Source organism: Lepisosteus platostomus, chromosome 12 (genome assembly GCF_059453375.1).
Source record: "Lepisosteus platostomus isolate fLepPlt1 chromosome 12, fLepPlt1.hap1, whole genome shotgun sequence".
NCBI lineage: Eukaryota > Metazoa > Chordata > Actinopteri > Semionotiformes > Lepisosteidae > Lepisosteus > Lepisosteus platostomus.
The window spans coordinates 43821794-43843884 of record NC_142622.1 but is presented as its reverse complement, the minus strand read 5'-3'; the positions used below and the strand labels follow the sequence as shown (position 1 = coordinate 43843884).

General features: G+C 39.5%; 1 protein-coding gene across 6 annotated transcripts in view; it reads right to left on the bottom strand.

The window, feature by feature from the left end:
* Positions 1-22091, bottom strand: part of LOC148651607 (collagen alpha-6(VI) chain-like) — a 38318-nt gene extending 16227 nt beyond the window's left edge. For all 6 annotated transcript variants that reach the window (XR_015925780.1, XR_015925781.1, XR_015925782.1 and 3 more), the window contains exons 1-19: positions 21932-22091; positions 21363-21450; positions 20008-20628; positions 18629-19189; positions 17509-18066; positions 16581-17156; positions 15553-16125; positions 12671-13008; positions 12155-12233; positions 10757-10896; positions 9330-9422; positions 8745-8798; positions 8035-8106; positions 7451-7477; positions 7183-7227; positions 5102-5155; positions 3762-3824; positions 1917-1982; positions 465-518 (exon numbers count right to left, since the gene is read on the bottom strand). Coding sequence is in view for 3 of the 6 variants with exons in the window: in XM_088602151.1 (XP_088458277.1) it covers positions 465-518; positions 1917-1982; positions 3762-3824; positions 5102-5155; positions 7183-7227; positions 7451-7477; positions 8035-8106; positions 8745-8798; positions 9330-9422; positions 10757-10896; positions 12155-12233; positions 12671-13008; positions 15553-16125; positions 16581-17156; positions 17509-18066; positions 18629-19189; positions 20008-20628; positions 21363-21432 (4044 nt within the window). In the remaining 3 variants the exon portion in view is untranslated. The remainder of the gene's footprint in view (positions 1-464; positions 519-1916; positions 1983-3761; positions 3825-5101; positions 5156-7182; positions 7228-7450; positions 7478-8034; positions 8107-8744; positions 8799-9329; positions 9423-10756; positions 10897-12154; positions 12234-12670; positions 13009-15552; positions 16126-16580; positions 17157-17508; positions 18067-18628; positions 19190-20007; positions 20629-21362; positions 21451-21931) is intronic.

The window sequence follows — 22091 nt, the reverse complement described above, 5'->3', positions numbered from 1 at the left end:
AATGTGCAAATTGATGTACAGCACATGTATGTGCAGAGAAGTTGAAGTGTGAGATTGATGGTGTGACTAAACAACAATATAATGTTAATAATTATATTTAATGGCACAATTATTAGGTCAATGTCCTTCAAGGGACTAGAGTGTGATCATGGGTGTATCTCTCCTTGCGCCCATAATCTGGTCAATGAACATGGATGACATGTATTAGAGAATCAGCAAGAGTTCCCATGACATTGGCCAGCATTTAACACATGAAAGCTATCTCCTTACGCATGATATAAAACGGCTTGGGGCTCTTCGCATCCCTGAACCACTTCTTCACATTCACCCATGTGCTGTCCATGCCCAGCTAATTTGGTCAATATTTTGTGCACCTGTGGTGGAAGAAGTTCCACTAGGAAGCTTGTGGCGAGGTATTAATATGTTACAGGATTTACAAGATGGTATAACTAACATTAACTTACTTCATGTCCTTTACTGCCAGCGGCTCCAGGAGAACCATCTAGACCTGCATCACCCTGTGGAATAAAGGAGGAAATGGCAAAAGAATGATGTAATAGGACTGCACTGATCCTAGAGAATTCTACAGTATGTGTTTAAAATAGTCACCCCCAGTCATCTCATCTTTTCCAACAGAGAGTCTGAGTGCTGAGTCTCTGCAGTACTGGAGTTCTATTACAAAACATGTTCTGGCACCAAGACCTGTGAAGTATTAAGCACAATCCCTGGTTCTCCTACTGTAGTTTGTGTAGCATGACCTCGGCACCTAAGAGGTACCAAGCAGCAGGTTTAGACCTGTAATAAGGTCAAATTTAAAGTCACCAGGAAAACAGATGATCTGTTTCTAGGTCCACAGCCACAAAGTGAAATCACAGTGTGGTGTTAATGCAACTTGAACTCCACTTAAACGTCAAAAGAAACCCCATTTTAGCTGATATCTCCAGACCATGAAACAGGATAGTTCTGTGATCTAGCTGCTTTTGTATCCTGCAAATTGTATCAGTGGATTTTGCCTACTGTGTCTTCTGATGTCCATTGGGCTGATTTCAACATGTGTGGTTTATAAGTCAGTAAATGCATCCTGCCTTTACAATGTTTGATGCTGAGGAACTTGTCCATTTTCTATTATCCCATTTTTCCCTGGAGATAATCATTGCAATGTTTTCACAATCAACAGAATTGTGCAAATCAGTGCTGTTCATGTCCTTACAAAACCTGTCAGTTTCACATGCCACACTCCTGTGCAATCACTCTGCTGCACTGTTACCTGTCAAATGTACAGTAGAGTGGATTTAAAGATCTATTTAGTTACAATGCTTTGTATTAGCTTAATTGACTGTAGTTGAAGAGCCTTTTGCAATCTTGATGCCTTATATTTAGCAGATGTTTGTCTGTTGTTTGGCTCACATACAAGAATTAAAATCAAGTGCAACATCTCTCTGATGCAGAATTATATGCCCATGTCCCTGTCTTTCTCATTATAGTCTGTTTTATTTGTGTGTGAATTTTTATTTTTCTTAGATGCTTCTGTAAATGTCTGTCCTCAGCTCATTAAGCAAAAATGAAATTGTTTTGTTTCTGTTTCTACCAGATGTAATTATCTGAAATTATTTGGAAAGCAAAGAGGAGAAACTCATTTAACTGAGTTTAATGATTTATTTTACATGAGATGAGTCCTTAGGCCTTCCAATGCTGCTGTTGCTTTTAAAGCTGTTGACCTTTTTCCAGGAATATATCTCTGGCAAGTGTAAAGAGTCCTCAATCAAAACAACCACACTTTTCTTGAGAAAGACAGATCAGTTTGAAAATGTTTTCCGAAGAATAACATGTTCCTAGAGCCCTCCCCAGTCAATGAATCACTTGCAGCAATGAGACATCAGAATAGATTTCAAAGGTGAAAATCAAGCTCCACCCACCGGTATTCCAAGGCTTCCTTTCTCCCCCTTGAAACCACGGACAGTATTGTCTGCGCCAGAATCCCCCTGGAACACAAAACCTCAAAGAAGTTAATTCAAAGCTGTTCTAGAACAGAAAACACTAAACTCTTGCTCCTGTACGGAAACGTCATAAATACTGATGCCGCCTCTCTTACAGTAAACGTTTCAGGGGACTTCAGATATAACAAAGTTTTGTTTGTTTTGGTATGTTTTAGTCATTTAAAAAAAACTAATTTAAAAAATGTACTAAAATGGTAACAATGCGTAAAAAAGCTCTGTAAATGCACAATTAGTAAAATAAGGTAAAAAAAATACTAAACAGGTTTACCATTTAAGAATTAATGATGCCCTTAAAGGGGTAGGTCAGTTGCTTATGATGTGTTTTTTGTGTTTTGTAAGCTTTAGTTAATTTCAGTATTTTTACGACATGAAGTATACTTCTGATTTAAAAGGTACTGTACAGGAGCAACTTTCATTGACTATGTCGAGTGCAACTGTTAAAAAATAAAAAAAGATCCAAAAGGATATGTACAGTATAGTGAATATATTGTACACATTTTGTTTTCTCGTATAAGCATTTTGGGGCTGATCATCAAAAATCAATAGTCCTTTGTGATTTAATGGACTTTAGGAACAAGTAATAGGTTTATTCCATGCTGAAAAAAAGAAGAGAGAAAACACAACGTTTCGGCCTTGGAGCCTTCTTCACACCTGAAGAAGGCTTCACGGCCGAAACGTTGTGTTTTCTTTGTTCCTTTGCAGCCTATGCATGCTGACGCAGCTACCCACCTGAACTAGTACAGCCTTTAAGCAATTAAGCAATCACAGGCATCCCTTCCCTCCTCTTAGACTGTTAAACCAAGTCTCTACAAGAAACATTCTTCCAGCCACCTACAGCTGAATTTTTTATTGCTTATTGCTATATTATGAATATTGGCATATGAGATATGGATGAGATTACATTCTGATAATTAAATCATCAGCTGCTCTCAATTTTCTTTTCCTCAGGTTTCAAGGGCTTTTTTACATACTAATGTTGGATCAAATACACTCAGAGAAATACGTTTTTTTTCCTTTTGGAAATCCTGAGGAGGACTGCTGCAATGTTCCAAGAGGTAATTCTCTATGTGCTCATTCAATGGATAAGAAGGCATCACATGCAGCTCACAGAAAATTCAGGTCACCTAAAGACTTGCAGAACAGATCTGTGGCCCAGAGAGTGGGTGTACTTAGAAAAACACTGGCTAGAACAAAACCTGACATAAGATCTGCACCCGTCTGAAGACTGAAAGTGTCTACATTATTGTGGTGCTAAACTCTAGTTTTGTTGTAACGAAACGATCGTAAATTGCTTTAAATCAGTAAAGGTAACTGTTGAGAGGAAACTGGAATGAAAGAGAATCCAAAGAGAATCTGGATGAAGACAGCGGTGCTTGTTAATTATAGCTATCTCTAACAACCCTTTTCATGAGGCTCCAGAGTAAGTCAACAATATTTCTGGCAAGACTTTATCCTCTTAGGCACAAAGATATGTAATGGGAATCCTTCCCAACTGCTTGAACACAAAGTCACTGACATCATTTACTGTAAGCGCGCGTCTGTGCTCAGTGCTCACTCGGGCAAAGTACTGCCTTAAAATATTTTACTTTTGAATGGAGGATGGGCAAACTTTCCGTTTTCCATTGTTACCGAAGACCGTTTTGTCTACACAAGCGCTGTCTACACGAACGCGACTTGTCGCCATTTAGGTACAGTAGAAAGAGAGAATTTAAAAGAGTGGTGCTGTCAGAGGCTTGGAGAGGGAGAGACAGGGTGACTACTTACACAGTCTCCTCTCAAGCCCCGCTGCCCCGGCTCTCCCACTTCCCCTTGGTCTCCCTTTTCACCCTGCGAGCAAGACACTTACTTCATCACCTTTCTCTCAGATGGGAAATTCGCTTTGCAGGCAGGTAAAAGACATACAGTATGTTCACACGAGACACAACAAGAACCTATTACAGTATCTATTAAGAGACATACAGTACGTGTGTGATCAGAAAGAAAATACGTTATGTACTGGAAAAAAGACAGCCAATTGTGCAAATTAAGCAGGTTAACAGCTATGGGATTAAAAGGCCAAAATATCACCACCCTTGGTGCACTCGGTCATGATTAATAATTCATTGAAAATAATTCAATTTTATTGCACTGAGGCAATTGACATTTTCTAAGATCACTTTTACTATAGAAATACAATTACACTAATGTACATGCACATTTTTAGTATTTTAGGTACTTTCTAAATATTGTATGCTTTAATACTGACAATTTATGAGTTTCAACAAAAACTTATTTTAATATGTTGCTCGAATTACGATATATAGTATAGGACAGGTGTGACACACCCTACTCTAACTAGGGATGCAAACACAAAAACTCAAATAGGATCATGAGAGAGTCCAGGAGAATTTATCATTTGCCTTTTCAAGTCACAGCAACAGCAACAGCAACACTTACAAAAAACAAAAAGCAACAGCAACAGCAACAGCAACAGCAACAGCAACAGCAACAGCAACAGCAACAGCAACAGCAACAGCAACACTTACAAAAAACAAAAAGCAACAGCAACACTTACACAAAAAAAAAGCCCCACCACCAGTACTGTGCACACTCTTTATATACCAAAGCCTAATTACATCCATGTGAGAATGTGTTGAAACATCCTTCAATACTTATCCAATTAATTACAAATCACCACCCATGTTAATGTTGCTGTTTACATGAACTGGGGACCCTATAGTGGGTTTCTGAAGCTGGCTTGCCGCCGGTGGGTCAGTCGGATGAACGGTCATGTACTCAGACAGACCAACATCTCAGACTTAACAAGACCGGGCTGTCTGAAGGGCTGTCTCTCGCTAGAGATGGATTTGTGAGAATGTCACCATCTTGGCTCAGAGCTCAGTGCTGTGGCCTTGAGCCAAGATGGTGGCTTTCTCACAAAGCTACCTCCCACCGACCCAGAGATAGGCCTTCAGACAGGCTGGACTGTCTGAAGGCCTATCACACTGATAGGCTGGTAGTGAGCCATACAAAAGAGGTCTGTGAAAGTCTGGTGTGTGGTACTGTACAGCTGGATCATGTCTGAGATGCTTAACATGAAAGAAAGAAACATGAAGACATATTACCGGGTTTCCAGGGCTGCCTCTCTCTCCAGGCTCTCCAGGGGCTCCAGGAATCCCCTGTTGTGACAACAGACCGACATCAACACACAAGAAACCCTTTAGTTATGACAATATAAAGTTCCATTATAATGAATTTCCGTCTGCATGTCATTTCCTTACTCCCTCATACCATACACTATGGAAGAGTGGGCACTTCATTTAAAATAAGGCTCTCAAATATTTCTCTTTACATTAATTCAATAATAAAGCAACGAGAATTGCAATTTAAAGTATATTTTGCAAGCTGAATGCTGAAACGGTCTGATCATATTCGCTGTATACAAATCCCTGAGTGGAGATAATAAACACCCCCTAATATTTTGCACACTAATTAGGCTAATTAGAGTAAAAAGCTATTTAAACCTCTTAGAGAAATGTATGTGACAAGTCAAAAACAGATGGATGCTTCACAATATCGCTCTGCTCTAAGAACATTTAGGATTCTTTGCACAGTAACTATGTCTGCAGGAAGCAAAATGCCTAGCCGCATGTTTTTTGAACGTCTGTTTTAAAACATTGTTAAACTCTGGCATGAAAATAAACTTTTAGACCCTTTAAAAAATATAAGTGATATGAAAATGCCAAAAACAACAAAGCACAAATGTTAAGCTACGCCACCTCTCTCTCCCTTGGCGTCTTCCACATTACAAAGAACAGATGTGTACTGTCAAACACCCTGAAACTGATTTAAAGTCACTCAGCCCAACATTGTAATGGTGGAAAAGGGCTGATAGAACTTTATGAACAGAGCAATTTATAAACCCTCTCTTTAAGAGCAAGAAAAAAATATTTAAAGCTCTCCAGTGAGTTAGTTAGGTTGATCCCAGATTAATTTCTAAACAAAAGACAAGCCCTGGCAAGGAGAGAATAAGACTAGAAAAACTCTGCTAAGTCAGGTCACTACAATATAAGTTCTTTAAAGAGTCACTGAGCTTATTAGATTCCATGTTGTGTTGGGTAAAAAACAAACACCCACGTGTACTGTATGTAATGTTTGGTCCAGGCCTTTTGCCTTATATAGCAAGATGATTTGTAAGAAGCAATGTAACTCTTCTCCACCAGCCTCTCCCTTCCCTTAAACTCAATGTACAGTAGCAAAGCACATGAGTAACTACTGGTAAATGAAAGTATCAGGAAATGAAGTGCCTTTCAAAGGGAAAAGTACAAAGTACAGATCAGGAAAAAGTAAAGGTTTATTCCATGCAGAAAAGAGAAGAAAGAAAACACAACATTTTGGCCGTGGAGCCTTCTTCAAGTACAGATCAGCTGAATTTAAAGCATTTAAAACTCAAACACAATACTAAACTTTTAATGTTGTGTAAAACATTTATAAAATGAAAAAAAAACAGTATAGACTGGTTACTTTAAGAGGTATGCACTTCAGTTTGTTTGCCAGAACTGGATATAATCAAAACGCCTTCTCTATGCACTCATCAACATCTAAGCATTTGAAAGTCATCTAAAAGGCATTAAAAAAAGAGGATATTAAATTCTGCATTAACATTCCCACTGTTCTGAGTAGGTATGATTTGTTTTTGTTTAGCTTTGTAATAAAGGAACAAGAACAGCATTTGCAGAAGAGCAAATCTAAAACGCTGAAGTACGAAGTTTAAGAAAAGATAGTTCTAAATTAATCTGCTTCACATGACGTACAAACCGAAGATCATTACTATTGAACCTTGTGAGGCTAGGAGTGGGTGCGGCTCTGGATTTATAACTTATAATGTTGTTTTTTTACCTACATTTATCATTTTAGAACAAAATATTGCCTGTGAACATCATCACAAAGACATAAATGTTTTTTTACAGTAGAATGATATAACATAAAAGTAAACATCTACAGTAGTTTTTACTCATAACGTAACCAAATGTTAGGGAATGTTTATGCATTTGTATCTTATAACAAGAGGTTGCAGGTTCAAACCCTTGGGTGGTACAGCTATTTAACCCTCAATTAAGGTCACCTAAAAGACCCATGTAAATGGGGATGAATGTAAAACTACGTTGTCATGCCATTAATTAATTAGCCACGTGGGAAGACTCACCATTTCGCCATCCAGGCCAGGTGATCCAGGATCGCCGCTGTCCCCCTGGCAGAACACAGAGAGCCTGAGCAATGCGTCAGGGACAACAGTACAGCAGGCGTGTATTACACCACACCTGCGGGACACACCTGGAGGAGTGGGACACACCCACTCATGCTCTCCGTCACACACCTGAACTGAATTCAGAGTCTAACTACCCAGAATATGAGGTAGCACTGTAATTATGAATAGCGCTGCTTTTGAAACCAGAAAGTAATGTCATACTCACCCTGTCCCCCCTGAAGCCAGCTAGACCCTGTCAGAAAAGCACAAATAAGGAAAATATGATTCAGAGCATCATTATACAGAAATATCAAATGTGTCCAGAATTTATTTGATTGTAATAGCCACCACAGTGATTGTCACGTTTTGTTTTTAATTTTCAAAAATAATAACTGAGTAATGCTCCAGGTCTGATGAAGAACTAGAGAGGCAAGATCTCAAGTTCAAGGAAAGGTCTCGAAAGGCTCTGGGAGTGGGAGAGTTTCTCAGTTTCAATGAGAAAAGAATGCCTTTAAACAATTTGTACTTTTTTTGCTGCTTTGTTGTCCTTACTAAGCTGCTTAGGCTGCCTGAGAGTAGAGATTTAATAGAGTCAGAATGGATGGGGCTGCAGGGAGACATACAGTACAGTTCAGTATCAGTAAGGATAAACCAAATCGTACTGTGTAAATGAACACTTATTGTGAATGTAAGACTTAATTTAACAGCATGTTGCATTACAGTCCATGTCAGGTCATTGCTTCCGAGGCATTGCGGTTAGGCAGGATTGTTGGACAGTAGTTGGACAGTACTAATTATGCTTGACCTTACCTGTGTGCCTCTTTCCCCAGGACATCCTGATATTCCATGAGTGCCATTGGAGCCATGAGGGCCTCTCCGGCCCTAGAGAAAAGGAACGAGACAAATATTGCTGAAACTTTGCAAATCAGCATAGCTTTGAGGTACACAAAGATGTTACTTAAAGGCAGATTTCGCACATAGAATTAATTAATTACCTAAAAATGTAATCGTGTACCTGTTACCTTCTGTTTCTGAGACAGCTGAAAATCCACTGGCAGATGGAAAGGGGAACACTCAACTGTAACAATTCATGATCATAATTGCTTACACTTATATAGCGCTTTTCTGGACACTCCACTCAGATCTCTTTACAGGTAATGGGGATCCCCTCCACCACCAGCAGTGTGCAGCAGAGTGATGGAACCAGTTCAGAGATGGGGATCATTAGGAGGCCATGATGGGTAAAGGCCAGGACACCGGGGTTACACCCCTACTCTTTTCGAGGAACACCCTGAGATTTTTAATGAACACAGAGAGTAATGAACTCGGATTTACGTCTCATCTGAAGGACAGTGCCTTTTTATAGAGTATAGTGTCCCCGTCACTATACTGGGGCATTAGGACCCACACAGACTGCAGGGTGAGCGCCACCTGCTGGCCCCTCATGTTTAAAGAGTTAAGCAATGTGTGCCATCTTAGCACAGGAATGCACTAAACTCTTTAAAATGGAAACTACGCACCATTCCTCCTTCATCTCCAGGATGTCCCCAAACTCCTTTTGTACCCGGTGTTCCCTGTAACAAACATGTTAAGTAGTTCAAAGTAAACATGAAAAAAGGATATACTTCAGTACTAATGAAAAATCCCTGAAGGTCTTATACAGTGCTGCATTTTCAATGGCTAATAATTGTAGAGATGCCTCCAAACCGCATTATAGCGAAAAGCTTCAGTGAAACACTGGGCATCGCTTCTGCTCTGGTTTTCACTGTGTGAAGAAACCCTGGAATTTTGCCAGAATTAAATCCCAGTTACTCACTGCTCCGCTCCCTAAACAGCGGATATCTCCGCAGCAGCAGGATAACCAGATCCTCAACCATCCACATGATTTACTTAATCAAGTGGTGGAGAACCAACGGTAATCCCTTATTAGTTGTTACAATTATCTGAAATGCGTATCTCTTTATTATACTTCAGTTTAATCGAAGTAAATTGGTTTCCATGGCAGAAACCAGGCACGAGGCTGAATTCACATGAGACCTGCACAAGGCCTTTTTCTATTAGCCCTAAAATTCTTCCCCACTCTCGGTAGCTTAGTGGAGTCTTACCTTTGGCCCTGGGGGTCCCCTGGTGCCCCGAGACCCCTCATGCCCGGTACATTTGCATATGACGTTGCAGCACTCTCTCTCTGCAATTGTGTCCTGCAGCACAGGGCAGATGAGACGCTTGCAAGAGATTTTGCAGAGATTATCACAGTACCTGCTGTCACACAAGGCGTTAGTATGAACCCAGACATGTCACCTGAGGGAAGAGATGTGCTGTTTCCTCTGTATAATATGAGCTAGCAGGATTTTAAACACGAAGACAGCAGGTAAGCATCCAATGATCAGGTTCTGAGAGGTTTGTTCTGCTCTAGCTACCTCCTCAAATCCCCAGCTCAAGAGCATAGATCTCATAGCCTTATAGCCTTAGACTAACGAGGGGGAAAACCAATAAAGGTTCTTTGCAAATAGAACCAGGTTATTTTAAATTAATATCAACTGATGTTTAGCGATTTTCAATGTGGATGGCTGGCACTACATGTGACCACCTAACCACATTGCCAAGTGGTGGTGGAAGTCTGGCACGCTAATCACATGCATTCTCTGATCATCATCGAGGGGAAGCGCATACTGTACAACGTGTTGTACCACGGACAGCTGACAGGAGGCTCCAGCTTCCACTCAGACACCAGTCGTGAAGGCACCGGCTTCCTCTGCAGCATGCTTGTCACTACTGAAACACGAGCTTGTTCTGACCACCTGGACCACACCGACAGCTGAACAGCTGTTTCCAGTTTAGCCATTGGCACCAATCTAATGGGGGTTTTAACCATGGTTGGGGAAGTCCATGCTCTTGGTCAACGAACTCCGTCCAACACCTCAAAGGAGCCCTATCCTCACCACATAAAAGTCACCCTTGGTTTCAAAGCTCTTTTCTACCTATTGTGCAACTTTGAACTCTGCCACAACACGTTTTACACGAATAATAAAGGAGAGGAAGAAATAGAATATAATGTAAGAGATCAAATATCTGTTCAGGTTACAGAGAGTATCTATTATAGACCAGACTTATTGCACTTCTTAATGTGCCCTCTGTGCTGTAACTCTCTGTGACTTCTCCCACTTAAACTGTGCAATTCAAAAAGTTCATAAAAGTGGTAACTACATTCCCCATCTATAGAGATCATGGCCACATTGTTTGTTCTATGTTAGAACATTTTTCAGGTTATTTCCAAATCTATTTCTATTTTCAAATCTATGTGGCTCACAGGCCACAATTCACCAGGCTGATCCTTACTTTAAAAAAAAGAAAGTATAAGCAAAGTTCAAAGGGAATAGAAATCACATTATTATTAATAATAATAATATGATTATTATTAGATCATAAACCAGGAAATATAATTCAGTTCTAGAAGCAGTACCACGATGATGCAAAACCTTGGCACATGCAGAAAATTACAGTATTTGTCCAGAAAATCAAAAAGCATACTCACAAGTTCTGTAAACAATGAACTAGCAATATTCTTCATTTCAATGGTCAGGATCTCTTTATAGCCAAAACCTCTTCCAAATTCCACCATCTGAAGTTCATTTATAACTCCTTCTAATGCAACAGTTACTAATGCATGAATTCCTGTTTCAAATAATGGAAAAGGGAAGAATAAAAGCAGCCAGATGCAAAAAGATCACAATGGATCTAACATCCGTTTTGGCTCCTTTTAACTCTGGGAAAAAGGCATGAAGTTACAGTATGTATAAATTATTTAAAAAGATTAAACATAGCTCTGTGTATAATTAATTCAGATGCCATAACAAGTGCATTCAATTTCATGTACAATATCTGCGGACGTTTCTGATTAGTCATCTTTTCACAGTTTGAAATAATGTAGACACATGCAACATGCACCTGACCAATGCAAGATCCTGTAACATGCACTAAGCGCTTTTAACGTGTATAATCTTTGTCCATGAGAGCACACCTCCTTATCGAATCAATCCCAAAGCAAGGTCTGATGCTTGCTGGATAACAAAATTCAATACTTAAACTTAAAGGGTTTTGTATTAGTTATCAAATATTGTGAAACAGCTGAAGTTTGGAGCGCCATAAAACACAATCTTTTAATTAGATGGGTCTCAGTAAAATGGGCAAATGCAGCCACAAGGTATACTGTACAAACAATGCTTTTTGTTCACAGTGCTCATACACAAACCCAAGCTACTAACTATACTACATCTTCTGTTCCCCTCTCTAATAAAAACAATGAAGCTAAAAGGCATTCCAAAAACGCTGTCTCTCTCTCAAACTTTTTTCTGAAAACTCTCTTCTCAAAAACTCACACAACTCCCTGTCCACTGGCCCGATTTCACAGTTCCATAGTACATAATCGTTCCCTTCTTCTCTGGTGAGATCCTACAACAGAGGATCTGTCTCTAGATGGCTGATCAGACTAACTGCTGGAAACCACTTGATTTTAATCATCGCCTGTCCTACTGAGTTCTCTAGTCACCTGGCTGAGGGTGGCAGCTCTATTACTAATATTGTTTAAATACATTTCAATTCATGTACATGGATTCTGCAAGATTACCTACTGTATGTGTCAATTTTTGTTACTTGTTATCAACCCTATTTACCCCTTTGAAAATGCTAAGTCCTCTCTAAATTATTCCTGAGACTGAGATCTTCGTTTACAGAACATATGTAAATTCACAATTCACATATACTGTTGTACTTCAGAAAAGCACTCTGGAATGCTTTGGGTTATAAATGGTGCTACTGGTACTTGATTTGTTAGCATTGATTGACAAATTTGTACTTGATTTGTTAGCATCAATAACAATTTATTGTGAAAGGCCTCCACTTGCAAGCACAGGTGTTGTGTCAAATTAATTACCTTCTTTTCTGAGATTGTCAGATTCATTCTCAAGCTTCTCAACATTGTCATCTAGCCCATCAGAAAATACAAGCAGCACCTGTAACATAACCACATTAACATAAAACAGCATGAATTGTTTTGTCATATACAGTATACTCGAATAGAATATTGTACTGAACAGTGATGTCGTACTGTATATGTCAATTTGGTTAAATGGTATATAAGTGGTATAAATTATTTTTACTGAAGAACTTCAACAATGCCAAGCTATAAACACTGTGTATTAGTACAAACTAGCTTGGAATTGCCCATAAAGGGGTAGCAGAGAACAACAGTACAAAGATTACATTACTCTACATAATAACCATACATACATTACACTACTGTACATAGGTAACTGGTATCCTTTTGAACTTTTTAATTATGTTGCTTCAGTTAAACGTGTTTAAACAAGTAATTTGCATCTTTAATAGTAGCTTTTTCCTGGCACATCCACCATGCTCTACTCAACAGTGTAGACAGAATAGCCTTTACCTTGACATTGGCTCGTGATTCCTTTTTAAATTTAGTCAGAAAAGACTTTAAAAACTCAGCATTCAGGTGCGTTGCTTTTGTTGTGTGTAGCTGCATCAGTTTTAGTATGATGTCATCACTGTATTTCCCAAACGGAGCATCAAACAATATGTGTCCCTCTTCATCACTCATCAGGAAACCTATCTGGATATAGATTTCAGACCCAGAAACACAGCAGAGATCTCCCAGGTGAGACATTTGTTGAATTATTTCTCCGAGTTTCTGTTTTCTGTTAAATAGTTCTTGAAATCTGCCTCTTCTGGAGATGTCAAATCCAACAGCTATATCAATCGTGCAGCCTAAAAAAGTCATTAAAGACAATTAATTTTATCACATCAACAATACTGTATATACATTCTATTTATAATATTTGTTTTTACTTTTTGTTCTAATAAAAAGTAACATCATTTTTTGCACACAGACACTAGATATTAAGAAAGAATGTCTTTTCTTCTGTCTCGGGCACCTGCTCTCAAATAGTGATCTTCAGTAAGCGGGATAAATAGACTCCTGTAATGTTGCCTGTTTACATTCACATTGTAATACTGTATTTCTAATGAAAATGTGCAATGAAAGGGAAACATCAAAGATTTCTTTCAATTAAGAGGACAAATTAATTATAATTCCTGAACATCTAAACACCTACTGAAGATAGAGCGGAAAAGCTAATTCTCTCAAGACATGGGCCTCTTAGACTATTTGAACAGGTAGGCTGCACAGAGTTTTTTCCTTTTTACCCTTTTTCCCTAAATGGAACAGATGACAGAATTTCTTGTGATTAGAAGAATTAAACAATTTGCTTGATTCATGCCCCCTTACAATAAACCGTAGCCTTTGGAAGAATTATGCCTCCATATCCTTCACAAAGATGACCCATGTTTCATAATTTTGAAAACAGATTTCATAATATCAGCCTGTTACTGAAATCAACACATGTGCTAAAATGAAGACGAATGTGCTGGAATCAACAAGAGGAGTTGACATACAAAAATCCCCTCTGTGTGTGCCTTGTAAATTGCTGCCACATGCAATGGATTAAGTTTTGTACAGTAGAATTTGAACAAGGACGTCAATCGTGTTTAATTTGTGTGTGCATACATGACCATTACATATTTATCCTTTGCAGGGTATTCCCAATTGCTGTGAATCCAATTTTGTTGGCATTTATTGGCCAGTTATACTGTGCACAGCTTCTCTCTGGTTAAATGTTCCAGGATGGGGAACTGTAAAGATTTCTGATAGACATGTGGTTTTTAAATCTGAGAAAGAGCTGCAATAAGCAAATCTATTCATCTGGAATTTTTTCACACCTCAAAGATGCAGCATCCAACAAGAAACTTCATGTAAGGGTGGGTTGCTCATGTTTTTTCACAACTAAAATTACTCTTGATCAGCATATTAAAAGTATTATCAATTTGGTCTGGCCTTTCTGATAAGGGTACCACAAGGTTGATGAGCCCCTTGATGAATGTGTATATACTGGGAATTAACCATATTCATTACATTATGAAACTGGATATTTTTATTGGATAGTATAAGACTGTTTTATTCACAACCTCTTTATTTTCTGGGGGGGAGTTTAAGCCATTTTGCAAACCACTAATACGTTTTACAGCAGCTGAAACAACAGGAAATTTCTATTTAGATCCAAAGTAATTTCAAGAACATGGGAAACAGGCTAGTTAGCACAGCAGCTATGAAGAGCACAACAGACTGGGGACTAGAGATGTTTTGAAGGAAAATTGAATATTTTTGCATTTCATGTTACTGGAAGACTTAAACCATTATTTAAAGTGAAAGTGTAGCAAATTGACATGTTTTGATTCCTCCCTTTGCAGTGAAATCTCACTCTACAAGAGTAGATATTATAGTAGTATTATTGCAGTGACCGTATTTTTGGTTTATTGTATTATTTTGTCAATTGGTATCATTTACTTTTATATCTCAGAAGGAAAGAGCTTCAATACTGAATTAAAATATGTCTTCCAGTCAATAACACAGTCTTTGGAAATTTGTAATATAAAATCAACATCATTTCCTGATTATAAAGGGTTCGATTATGTCCTGTGTAAACTCACACCTACTGATATACTGTTCCCTAGCTTTTGTTTTTTTTATTTTTGCCTTTATGTTATTGATAGAATCAACTGTGGCCCTCAAATAATTTACTTCTGCCAGCCTTCTATTTTGCTTTGCGTTTTCTTATTTTTCTGGAAAGAGTGTAAGAGTTCGAAATAAAAAAAAAAAAGATTTTCAGTTCTGCTATTCTGGCTTGTTATCCTCAGCACAGACTGTTTCTACTGACTTGACCCCTTATTTCTACTTTGAACAAACGTGTAATTTTAGTTTGATGATGATCCATTTGTAAGAATTATTGATCAGAATGTGAGCATCAAATTCATTGTTGCAGATTTATCACCATACATTTCACTAGGCACCACAACAAAGGGTTGAATGCTTTGTCAATGCTTGGACTACTTGGTGAGATAAGTTTGGCTTAACCTGCTTGGTTAACGAGCATCCCCCTGGACACAGGACAAGGGGGCTCGAACCCGTTTCAGAGAGAGTGAACCAGTGGGCAGTTGCAAGGTGGAGACGGGGCAGCAGCGAGATTCTGGAGATAAACGCGCACAGGGGCGTTCCAGTTCAGTTAATGTAGCTACTTTTGCAACGATGGTGAGAAGGTACAGCTGTGTGAGATTGACTTGTCCTTGTTATCCCTTCCCAGCGTCAGTTAATGACTTCAATTTGTTAGCAGACAAACCTTTACAGCCTGAGCCCTGGCTGTACTGTGCATGCTTTGCAGCAGGAAAAGAGGAAAAGAAAGCTGGGAAGATACTCGCCTATACTGGGGTCATTAGGTTCACATACTGCAGTGAAAACTCTCCCCTCTATGTTCTCAAGCGCTTCAAAGCTCTGCACCTGTAAAAGTCTTTCTGGTGAGCCCGCGACCTGCAGAAGCTGTAGCGCGTCAACATATCCGATGCTGATGACAAAGATGTGAATGTTTAAGGCCCTGAGCTCTGCTGCTGCTTCCTCCACTGGATCAATCGATTTTCCGTCAGTGATCACAATGAGGTTCTGAGGCACGAACTGTCGGATCCTGCTGCCCGCGGAGGGCTCAAAGAACGAACGAATGAACCTCAGCGCTTTGCCGATGTACGTCGATTTCTTCATCTGCTTCATCTGTAATATCCTCTCCTTGATGGCGTCTTCGCTGTCAAATTCACTCAGATAGAATTCCTTCTGAGGCTCTGTGCTGAATTGTGCAACGCCAACTCGGACACTGGTTTGGTCAATGTGGAAGTTGCCAACTAGGTCATTCATGAAATTCTGCATCCTTCTGAAATCTTCTCTTCTGATGCTTTCTGATCCGTCAATCAACATGACAATGTCTGCTTTCTCAGTTTCACATGCTGAGGGAACACACCCAAAAATGTTGGTAAGGCCTTGTGTAAATAGGCATTTACAATTGCAGACTAAGACTTTTGTCTTCAAACTGAACATGTCAAAAATGTTATCCTTTTTCGTACAAGAATACAGTACATCTTGACAACTTATAAAATGAACAAGTTAAAGTTAATTTTATGCTGAAAAGTACAAGGAAGAAACACAACTCTTCAGCTGTTGTACGATACCCTCCCAAGAAGAAGGCTCAATAGCCAAATCATTGTGTTTCTTCATTTTCTTAAAGAATTAATGTAGAATTAATGTCATCCTCATTCCAGGTTTTAAACATTGTACGCTCACCAAAATCAAATACTAACCATCAGAATCTCTTTAGCACACAAAATACATTAACTCCTGTACATACATTTACACCATCTAAAAGAGATACTGTAACATTCAACAATTTCATGATCTCACGTACCTGGTTTGGTTTCAGAGCAGAGCACTTTAGAAACATTTTTATGAAGCTCTTCGAGAACATTGAAATTGTCCACATAGAAAACTTTATTTTCATCCCTTGTCATCATATTCAGTTCATCTCTGTTTGCATTTGCCACCCCAATACCATAAATGCTGATTCCTTCCTCTCTTACACTCCCTGACAAAGCAGAAAGGTCAATTCGATCTGTAGCTTCACCGTCAGTGATGACCAGCAGTATCTGGGGAACTCCAGCAGATTTACGGCCACCGTAGGCCTCAGTGAAGAACGTCTGAGAGAACTGAAGGGCCTTGGCCGTGTATGTGTCCCCACCATCTGCTGTCATAGCAGCAATGGCGTCTCTCACCTGCTGTTTGGAGTCGAACTGGTTCAATCTGAACATTTCAGTAGGCATGGTGGAGTACATAATTGCTCCAAACCTGACTCTTCTCTCACCAACGTCCGAGTTGTTTACCATGGCCATCATGAACTTCTGCATGCTCACAAACTCGCTGGAATCAATGCTGCTGGAACCATCCACCAGAAAGATCATGTCGGCAACTTTTGTCCTCTTACAATCTGTGGACGATTAATTGAAAAGAAATCAGGTTTAACAGGAAGCAACGTAAACATTTAACAAAATTAATTAAAATCAACAAATTCTCTGGCTTAGATTAATACTTTTGTCAAAGTGCTGACCAAACGTGTTAAAAAGTCATGCTGACATTCTTTCATCAAACAGTAGGTGCAATATCAAAATACAAAATTGCAAAAGTAAAATGAAAAGACCTCTCCGAAAATATTTGTAATCAGAAATTTTCATAAATATGTGTAATAATTTCAAAAGGCTCCTGATCTGGGGATTTCTAAAACAAAAACACGTACAAGGGAAACATTTACACTCTGACTCTACAAAATGAAAAATACTCACCTGTTTCTGCCTTGCAAATCTGAAACAGAATATTCTGTTCCAAGTACTGCAGTTCCTCAAAGTTCTCTGCAGTATGCACTCGGTCCAGGAAACCACTAATTTCCACATGTTTAGGATTATTGGCATTAATTACCCTAATAGTATGGATGATTATTCCCTTGTTTCTCAAGTTCTCGGCTGGCTTGGCAACCTCATCCTGGGCCTCTCCATCCGTAATAACAATCAAGAACTGTTTAACAGTCGACCGCCCACCTCTTGCAGCATCAAAATACTGGGATGTCAATTTCAGAGCTTCTCCAGTTAGTGTTCCACCACCTAATTGCTGCATATTATAGATTGCTTGCTTTATTCTGCTCTTGTCGGTGTGTCGGTTGAGAGGAAACTCTTCCTTTAGGGAATAACTAAACTGCAGTACCCCGACCTGCACATTACCAGCACCGATATCAAATTTGTTGACCATAGATTCAGTGAACATTTTTATCTTGGAATAATCATAAGCATTAATACTCCTTGAGCTGTCAATCAGGAAAATGATATCTGCTTTCATTTGCTTACAGGCTGCAAAACAAAATAAAGATATTTACTAGCACATGGAGTGAAATAACTTCATATACAGCTGTCTGTAAATATGTGCAAGAAAACTAAGGGAAACGGGACACAAATCGATAAAAATCATTGCCACTCTTGCTTCAAAGAGCTGGTGCCTCTAATGCCTTTAAAGTCTTGCCTGTTATCTAATCTCTGGCTCCCATAAAAGCTCAAAGGTTTGTAACCCACTGACTTTGTTCTATTCTCCTCAACAATTAATATTTCACCTCAGCTGTTCATCTTTTAGACAATTTTCCACAATACAACCTCTATCATCCCCTGTCTTTGTGGTCAGGTTGCCATTTCTTAACCGAGGTGAGCTGAGACTTCGGAGAATAACTCAATCTAAATCCTTGTCTTTGCTCCATCTTCATTCCTTCAAGTTTGGCTGAAGTAAGTAAGAACAGTTGGGAATTTTATTACCATGAGAGCTAACATGAAAATTTCACCCAACTTTACTGCTCATTTTTTATTGTTATTCCCCAGTAGATTATCCTTAAACCACAGCACCATCTCCTTAATCTTTACTAACCTTCACTGGAGCAGATTTCTTGGGCTACTTCATTTTTAATAAGCCTCAAAGAGTCGAAATTGTAGATGTAAAACTTCTTCTCTAGTGATCCTGACATCTCCAAGAGCTCATCTTCATCTGCATCCCCAACTCCTATAGCGTAGATCGTGATGCCTTGTGCCCTGAGCTCCTTGGCAACATCCACCACTGTGTCTTGGGACTTCCCATCTGTGATGACGATGAGAAACTGGGGAGTCTTTCTGTTGCGGCTGCTGGCTGCCTTTTGGAAGAGGGCGCTCATCGATCTCAGTGCGTCTCCTGTCTGGGTTCCCCCTCCCAGCTGTTGGACCCTCTCTACAGCTCTTTCCAAATCTTTCTTGTTGGTGTGCTCTGTTACAGTGAACTCTACTGTAGGCGTGCCGGCATATTTCACCACCCCAATCCTAACACTCTGCGGTCCAATTCTGAACATGCAAATCATCTCCTTGATGAATTTTTTCACATCCAAGAAGTCCTGGGGATCAATACTTCCAGGGTGATCAATTAAAAAGTAGATGTCTGCCTCTTCTGTCTTCATGCATTCTGTGTAGCCAGAGAGAAACAGGTGTCAGTGCAGTAACAGTGCTGTTTATAAAGAGAAATCAAGTTAAAATCAAGTCTTTCAAAAAAGCGCCATGAGATCTTTGGAGATCAGGTAGTAGGGACCTCAATTAAACATCTTGTCTGAAGGTTAGCAAGTCTTTTAACATAGTGTTGCCATACAGGAGATTCGTTTTAGAAACTGTGGTCCAAAGGGAATAGCGACACCTGCTGATCCAATATACAACAGTAGCAATAGCCTGGATTTCCCTGGAGGTTTTCTATTCCAGCACTGACTTTGCCACATCCTTAGATTCTGAGATTTGATCAGGCTATTGTATGGTAATGCTGAATTAGGAGTGATTGCTTTTGTAAATAGACATCACAGGCTATGAAAAACCCTTAATAATGTTATCTTTCCCCAAATTGCCATAAACATTTTATTACCTCCCTGTGCAAACACACTAGGTTGTATTTCCTGTCCATATACCAGACCTCCCACAGGCAAAGCCTATGAATTCAGTTATTATAAGACTTTGAATCTTTAGAATTACATTTAAAATTATGGCATGCTTAGGGCAAAACATTTTTCATTCAAATAAGTTCAAACCTACACCCTTTACACACTTCATTTCATTGCACTTGAATAAATAAACTGAACTGGACTTCTCTTTGTACTGAACCAAGACTCTTCTTACCAGTTTAAAACAATGCTATAAGACAAAGCACCGACCATGTTAAATCGATCATTTCAAATAGCAGATTTCCTTTAAAAAATATTATAGTTTACATGATAATACATTATCATGAGCGATTGTTACCTTCTTTAAGAGCGTATGTCTGTTTAGGAACAGAAAACACTCTTTCCACAATGTCATGACACAGGAGCGTTTGAAGTCTCTTTTCCAGTGAGGCTAGATTCGCAAAACTGTTAACGCTGAAAACAAATTTCCTGGCAGGGTGAGAGGCGATTTGGTGAAGCTCCTTCATGTTTGCTTTCTCGACCCCCAGAGCGAAGACAGTCACACCAGCACGTTGGAGACTGACCGCCGGGCCGTTCACGCTGTCTTGGGATTCGCCATCGGTGATCACGATGGCGATCTGCTGCACGCCTTGGGACCGGCGACTTCCCCGACCTTGGACAAACATGTTCTGTCTCGCAAAGTCTAAGGCTGCACCTGTATTTGTGCCACCGCCTCTGTAGGGCAGGGTTTTGATGTATCGCAAAACCTCGGCCTTTTCTCTAAAGCTGTTCAGATACACCTCAGCTCTTGGGGCGTCGCTGTACATGACGACACCAGTCCTCACTTTATTAAGGCCAACATCCAAACCTTCAATTATCTTGGAGACGAAGCTCTGGACCAGCTGAACGTTTTGTGTCCCGATGCTGGTAGACTCGTCCACAACAAATACAATGTCGGCCACAGTGGCAGACTTGCAAGCTGTGAAAAACAAAAGAAGTGTCCTCAAAATGAAGTTAAAAGTTTAACAAAAGGATGAGTATGGATTCAGGAAACATGTGCTGATAGTTTTGAGGAACCCGAACTATAACCTTGTCTTAGTTTTAACCGTATCCTGGCCAGAACCCTGTTAAAACCACTTCTCGAGGCAGAACTTGCTGAGTACCGGACGAAAGTGAACATGCTCGCCAATTCTCAAGGCACATTGGCATCACGAAATCAACCCAGCAGGCGTTTTCAGAATCAACAGTGAAACATGGACCAGAGGACAGCAAGTGGAAACTACGCAGAAGTGTATTTAAAAACAGGAGAAGGATTGACAGGTTACTCAGCCATTTTGTTGAAACCCAAACTGGATTCCTTCAAGAACTGGATGGAAGAGATTGCCAAATGGGCTAGATGGTCCTGCAGCACTTAAAAATAATAAGTTATTGTTAAGATTGTGCTTAGAAATACTATAATAATTTTTCTCTTGCCTTGAACGAAATCCCACCCTTCCACTGGTGGCCAGTTTGTTAAGAATGGTTGATGGACTGTGGTTCGTTAACAGCAAGAGAACAAGTAAAGTTTAATGTGGTGGCATCATGGACTCATCTTCCAATGAACACCATATTGAAAGTGTATTTTCATTTAGCAATTAATAATCTTACCTGACTGAGTCTAGAAAGTTAAAAAAACAATAATAAATCTGGTTTAAAGGAAAGAAAAATACCTACCAGTATCCTGTGTGTTAAACAGGTGAAGGCAAGATGCAAAAAAGAAAACCTGCAGAAAATGTCTCATCATGTTGAAAATTGGTCTCTCCTCCGGGAAAACAAAGCATGGGTAAACGTGAAATAAACATTGTGAAATATCAACTATCAGAATGACCATGTACAGAAGATTTACAGTGTGAGAACTGTGAAATGCATGACCATTCACAGTAACACAACATTGTGCTAATTGGCAGTTCTAAGAACTGCTCTTAATTCACATTTCTTACATTTGAGACCTCTACGCCAAGCAGAAGCATCACTGTACAATTCCCAGCAAGTATTATGAAGCGTGTCTGAGTTTGAGGTACCCCAAGAAGGCACCCTTACAAGGCCAGTGAAAGCGTGAAGCAATTCCCTAATGAAATTCCTTAATACTATCCACCATTCCCTACTGAGTCTAAAGTCCATCACATGGAATAGGGCACTGCTCCAGAATGTAACAGTGTCAGTGTTGCTACTAAAGAAGCCCTAGCTAAATAGAATTATACAATCAGCCAAAGGAACAGTAAAATAAAAAGGTGAACACTCACTCAGTGCCCTCTAAAATATCTCTATATATTATTCCTGCTTGCACTGCCTCATCACAGCCACAAATCAAGTGTCTCCAAAACATCCACTGTTCTCTTCTCCTGGTTACTCTTTCTTGGTTATGTCTACCTCTTCCCTCTCTCGCTCTCCTGAAACATGCAT